Source organism: Elephantulus edwardii, unplaced genomic scaffold, assembly GCF_000299155.1.
Source record: "Elephantulus edwardii isolate Elephantulus edwardi_28Jun2011 unplaced genomic scaffold, EleEdw1.0 scaffold00275, whole genome shotgun sequence".
Classification (NCBI taxonomy): Eukaryota; Metazoa; Chordata; class Mammalia; order Macroscelidea; family Macroscelididae; genus Elephantulus; species Elephantulus edwardii.
Window position 1 is genome coordinate 3,710,920 of NW_006400025.1, and position 6,541 is coordinate 3,717,460.

Sequence of the window (6,541 nt, forward strand, 5' to 3'; positions counted from 1 at the left end):
TTCACGATGACAAAGTATTATTAAAATAAAATGTTAGAAAACCAAAAAGAAGAGCAGATGGGCATTTCTCAAGCTGAATACGCTTAAGAAAAATTTCAAATTATCAGGATGGAATACTGAATGATTCTGATGGCCCAGGACCACAGAAGAAGACTGAAAGAATAGTGTCACTGTTCCAGAAAGTATCGGTTATTCACTGTTAAGCAATTTTAGGAGGGTAGCATATGATCAAGAACTAAGGTACCGAGGGAGAGGTTCGAGCTGCCCTGGAAGCTTGGGCAAAAACTAGAGCAGGACTTGACAGTACAACTTGACAGTTGATATGTTTCAACAAATGGATGGTACAATGCACTGCTCACTTGTCTATGCTAAGAGGTTTGAAACGCAGTTGCCTAGATGGCCGCCTGGAAGAGACCCTTCCTTGTGCCTACTCCAGAAAAGGGGACCCAGTAGAATGGGAATTACCAAACTAGATCACTGATAGCATCTGCAAGTAAAACTTGACTGTAGATAATGAAAAAGCAAAGATGAGATTACTTCAGTCTCCTGTATGTTTATTTCATATGGGGATTAAGAACGGGAAAGTATAATGTTCCTCTGGCAAAAAGAGCAGCAGCGAGTGGGCGAAAATCCCAGGATGATCAGGCTGCCCATACTAATTGCAAACATCTGGTACATCCATGTAGACTCTGAATGGGATTACACAGCCGAAGTTGTCCCTAAAAACAGGTTTTGTACTTCAAACATTACTGTTGTTGAGACTTGATGTCTTTGCTACTTACTTTTCCTTTGGAATGTATGATGTTGTTGGAGAGAAAAAAATTGAATAAATAGTTCTCTGTATTTCCAGGGTGGCTCCTCAGTATTTGTTACTGATCCACAGTATTGTATTTCTTTGGGACACAGAGTTTGAGAACCCAGGTGGCACCTAAGCAGCATCAGGTTCCAAATCATGAGCTTGAGCATCTTGACCCCTGGTGGGTCACATCCTCACCGAAAGCATCCCTTTTCCCTGAGGCCATTCAGGGTTGTCTGCCTGCCAGGCTGACAGTCAGGACCTCTTAGCCAGGAGTGTTGCTTTAAGGGTCACCCGAGATCTGTGCTGCATCTTGCCTTAGAGTTCTCCTCTTGGAGACTGGTCCCCACACCACTGCACTCTTCAAGAAACCCTCCTGTGTTTTGACCTTACAGAGGCATCGCACCAGCTCTGGCATTCCTGACTGTCCTTCTCTGGGCAGGCTCTCCTTGCTTCTAAGCACTTAATGAAGTACAAAATCATGCTTGATAAAAGGTCAGAGGAAGACCTTCAACCAACTGGATTGACAGGCTGGCTACAACAATAGGTTCTAGCATAGAAACGATTGTGAAGATGGAACAGATTGTTTAGTTCTGTTGTAATAGTGGTGCTTTGAGTCAAGACCAAGTCACCAGTACTTAGTAACACTGTTGGTGGAAGCCATTTACGGGTCTGGTCTTCAGCAGCAATACCCACTGGTAGATTTGAGTTGCCATTATTGCAGTTGCTGCCAGTTTTTTAGTACTGTGGCATCAGGGCTCCTTTAAACATAGTTTGAGTTAGCAGAGGAGACTGGAATATTGATTTAAAGGAATGGCTGTCAGTGTTGAGTTTGTAGAATAAAAAGACCAGAACTATATATGGTGCATGGTTAACACTTAACCTCCCTGAAAGGGTTGTATTAGGAGCTTCTGAACCAGTGAGAGAAAGAACATGGGGCAAAATTTCACCATCATCCAAGAGACCAGGCTTGCTGACCAGAGAAAGGACCCCTAAGACTATGGTCCTTAGTCTCCCTTCAGGTCTGAAACTGGACTAACCCCTATGGATGGGATGGTTCAGTTGTCAGCCCAACAATATAGCAGATTATAAGGACACCCTCCCCACCCTGGGAGGTAGTCTTTAAAAGGTAACATTTGTCTTAAAGGCAGAAAATTGGGAATGGGAAACTGGGAGGAAATGGGATGAGTGATGTTCCTTTAAGGGGGATTTCAATCTCTTAGGAAACGTGTGTATGCACTCTTGAATCTAAAACCCTTTTGGTCTGTAAGCTTTCAAAGCACAGTGAAAAGTTGTTTTTTAAAAGAAAACCAATTTGTAATGTAACGTTTCACCCAAAATGTAAACCTTCCCAAAATTCACAATAGAAAGTTAATTATTTTGCTTAACCACAAAAAAAAAAAAAGATCTGGAAAAAAAAAGAGTTAGACATAGAAATACTATTTGACCCAGCAATTGCACTAGTGGGAATATACATTAAATAAACCAGAACTGCCATCCCAACAGATGTAAGCACACCTGTATTTATTGCTGTGTTATTCACAATAGCAAAGAGATAGAATTGACCCAAGTTCCCATCAACAAACAAATGGATTGAAAAAACTATGGTATATTTACACAATGGAATACTATGCTGCACTGGAAAATAATAAACTTGTAAAACATTATACCACGTGTGTAACTTTGGTGAACATAATGCTGAGTGAAATGCCTCGGTCTCAAAAGGACAAATACTGCATAATGCCACTGTTATGAAGCAGTATACAGGGGCTGGGAGGAAAATAGGAAAAGAGTAAATAGATCATGAGCACTGTATTGGAACAGATGAGGGAGAGAACTATGTAAAAGGAATATGTTGTTGTTGTTGTTAAATGCCATTAAAATGAGCACAACTCATAATGACGCTATGAACAAAAGACCTGAACCCTGTTCTATAATTATTGTAGTTTCTCTATGTTCATAGAGTTTCCAGAGGGATGTTGTTTAGGAAGTGGATGTCACTCCTGCTTCCAAGCTTGTATCAATCTGAGAGTTCCACAAAACACTGTCTATGATGGGGAACTATTATGACAGCTGACACATCAGTGGCACAGTTTTCAGCAACACAGCAACCCCAAGTTACTTCAGTACAGCATATTGACAGACTAGTGCTATACCACTTTTCATCATTGTGGATTGCCCTTGACTTGAGCACGGCTCGCAGTGATCCTATAAACAAAGGACTGAAGCTTTTCTATCACTAATATCATTTATCAAAGTTCATAGAGTTTCCAGAGGCATATTGTTCAGGCAGTGGATGCCACTCCTGCTTTGCTTAGAAGACTGTTTATCCGAAACACAATTAACACAAGGCCCAAAGGCCGCAGGCTGGAGGACCCTACTGCCTTTTAAATACAAGGGCCCACCCCCAGGTTCTGGTTGATTCTAGATAAGAGGTTTCTAGCCCGCAACTCATTGTTAGCTAAACCTGGCAAATCCAATCAGCTCATAGCCAGTTGTGAACCCAAAAAACCGCACAAGACAAAACAAATACCCACAATTAAACAATCTACACACACCTGACCCTCACCAAAAAAGAGAATCTTGAACTTCCAGAATGCAACTGCTTTGCATTAGGCAAACGGAAATCTTTTTACTTGAGAATATTTTCACTTGAATTGTCAATAAAATTACATTATTGTAATTGTTTTTGTTTTTATACACCATCAAGTCACCTACAACTCATAGTAACCCTATGTACAACTCTGAACCCTGCTCTATCCTGACTCAACCTATTGTCTCTTACACACCTACCCCATTACCCTAGTCACTGAGTCAACCATTTCATCAAAGGTCTTTTGCACTCTCCTTCCACCTTCCCAAGCATGATGTCCCTGTCCAAGGACTGTAGCATGCCTCCCCTTCTAGCAACATGCCCAAAGTGTGTCAGACAGAGCTTCAGAATCCTTGCTGCCAAGGAGCAGCCAGTCCAGAACAAGAGGTACATTGCAAATAGAACTGGTGGAGGGAAAAGGGAAAGAAGGGTGGGAGGGAGGAGATTGTGCAATCATGAATGAACATTTTTAAAAAAGAAAGAAAGTAAGTGAACTGGGAAAGGGAAAATGGAGGAGGAGGGAGGAAAATGTGCAACAATGAATGAGTGAAAATCCAATGTTTCTGTATACATCCATTAAAATCACAATTTTTTTAAAGAAAGAAGGGTTAGTCCGTGGAGAAAAATATCATGCTTAGAAAAGTGGATGCTAGAGAAGGAGGAAAAGACCCTCAATGAGATGCATTGACATAGTGGCTGTAAGAGTAGACTCTAGTATGGCAGAGGTGTTGAGAATGGCACAGGATAGATTGTGGTTTAGATATGATGTCCATGGGTTCATTATGAATAGTATTTGACTTGACGGTACATAATAACAACCACTACCTAGAAAATAAAAGTGCAAAGTGTAAGATCTTATAAACACACTCAACCATGACTCCATCTATCCAGGTCTGAATCTTCTTGCTTCTTGAAGTCACCCTGTTCACTTTCATATCTGTCTTTTATTTTTCCTATTTAAAGAATGTAGTTCTTTCCTATTAGGACCCCAATACCCTAACTCTTGGCTTCCAGTGTGCCTATGACCCTAAGATACCATGTGATACCGAATTCACAGATATCTTCATACTTATAACGTCATAACTTCATACAAGGCTTAGCCAATGCCACCTCACTCATATTCTCTTTTTCCAGTTTTAGAACATCTCTATTATTAGCTCTATATGTGAATCAACATCTCCCTATCTTGAAATACATATCACCAATAGTTTCTAAAATGCTTCGTCACCTGCCCCCAAACAGACTTCTGTTTCTGGCAAAATTTATTCTGGAAAGCAAAACTCACTCAAGGAATTATCAAGAGTAGAAATTTAGTATAGATGACTGCTTATAAGTGAAAAGGACTAGCTGACATACTTGACATAATAACAACAGCAAGAAGGTGGGAGAGGAAACAAAACAACAAACATAGGTCCTTAAAGGACATACCCATCTTGCAGAATTAATGCCCTTACTTTGAGAAGTGTTCTTTACATCACAGATACTCAAGGCTCTGAGAAGAAAGTGCAGGTGGCAGATGTTTTGGAACATTATGGCTCATCAAGGGACAAGGTCACTTCAGAGAGGTTCAGAGGGTCTAAAGGACATAATATAGAGAATTTTAATTAAATAAAAACACTTCACTGTAGCTGAAGTTGGGCACCTCACAGGACAGACATGAGACACCGCAGACACACCCTATTTTCTCAGGTAATCGGAGACGCCAAAACCTGTGACATCCATTCTGGCCGAAAGGTACTGGGAGACGCCAAAAGCCCGTGGCATCCATTCCGGTAGAAAGGTAATCGGAGAGGCCAAAAGCCCACGACATCCGTTCCGGCAGAAAGGTAATCGGAGACGCCAAAAGCCCGCGACATCCGTTCCGAAACAAAGGTAATCGGAGACACCAAAAGCCCGGGACATCTGTTCCGACAGAAAGGTAATCAGAGACGCCAAAAGCCCGCGATATCCGTTCCGGCAGAAAGGTAATTGGAGACCCCAAAGGCCCGTGACATCTGTTCCGGGAGAAAGGTAATTGGAGACGCCAAAAGCCAGCAACATCCGTTCCGGGAGAAAGGTAATCAGAGATGCCAAAAGCCCGCGACATCCGTTCCAGCAGAAAGGTAATCGGAGATGCCCAAAGCCCGCGACATCCTTTCTGGCAGAAAGGTAATCGGAGACGCCAAAAGCCCGTGACATCCATTACCTCAGAAAGGTAACCGGAGACGCCAAAAGCCCACAACATCTGTCCCGGCAGAAAGGTAATCGGAAATGCAAAAAGCCCACAACATCCATTCTGCCAGAAAGGTTAAAGAGAGGCTAGGCTCTGACTAGCTGAAGTTGGGCACCTCACAGGACAGCCATCAGACCCCACAGACCCACCCTATTTTCTCAGGTAATCAGAGACGGCAAAAGCCCACGACATCCATTCGGCCAGAAAGGTAATCGGAGACACCAAAAGCCTGCGACATCCGTTCCAGAAGAAAGGTAATTGGAGAGGCCAAAAGCCCGCGACATCAGTTCCAGCAGAAAGGTCAAAGAGAGGCTAGGCTCTGACTAGCTGAAATTGGGCACCTCACAGGACAGCCTTGAGACCCCGCAGACCCACCCTATTTTCTCAGGTAATCGGAAACGCCAAAAGCTGCGAAATCCATTTTGGCCGAAAGGTAACGGGAGACGCCAAAAGCCCGCAACATCCATTCTGGCAGAAAGGTAATTGGAGACGCCCAAAGCCCGTGAAGTCTGTTCTGGGAGAAAGGTAATCGGAGACGCCAAAAGCCCGCGACATCCGTTCTGGCAGAAAGGTCAAAGAGAGCCTACCCTCTGACTAGCTGAAGTTGGGCACCTCACAGGACAGCCATCAGACTTTGCAGACCCACCCTATTTTCTCAGGTAATTGGAGATGCCAAAAGCCCACAACATCCGTTCCGACAGAAATGTAATCGGAGACGCTAAAATCCCGCAACATCCATTCTGGCAGAAAGGTAATCGGAGACGCCCAAAGCCTGCGACATCGGTTGCAGCAGTAACGTAATCGGAGAAGCTAAAAGCCCGCAACATCCGTTCCGGCAGAAAGGTATTCAGAGACGCCAAAAGCCCGTGACATCCGTCCCGGCAGAAAGGGAATTGGAGACGCCAAAAGCCTGCAACATCCATTCCGGCAGAAAGGTAAT

The 6,541-nt window shown here is 43.3% G+C and overlaps 1 protein-coding gene across 1 annotated transcript in view; it reads right to left on the bottom strand.

Annotated features, from left to right (window-relative positions):
- The window catches only part of LOC102846217 (interleukin-36 gamma-like), a 21,751-nt gene extending 15,683 nt beyond the window's left edge, over window positions 1-6,068 (bottom strand). The window contains exon 1 of the mRNA XM_006900193.1: window positions 5,977-6,068. Within this exon, the coding sequence (XP_006900255.1) occupies window positions 5,977-6,068 (92 nt within the window). The remainder of the gene's footprint in view (window positions 1-5,976) is intronic.
- Window positions 6,069-6,541: the final 473 nt, after the last annotated feature.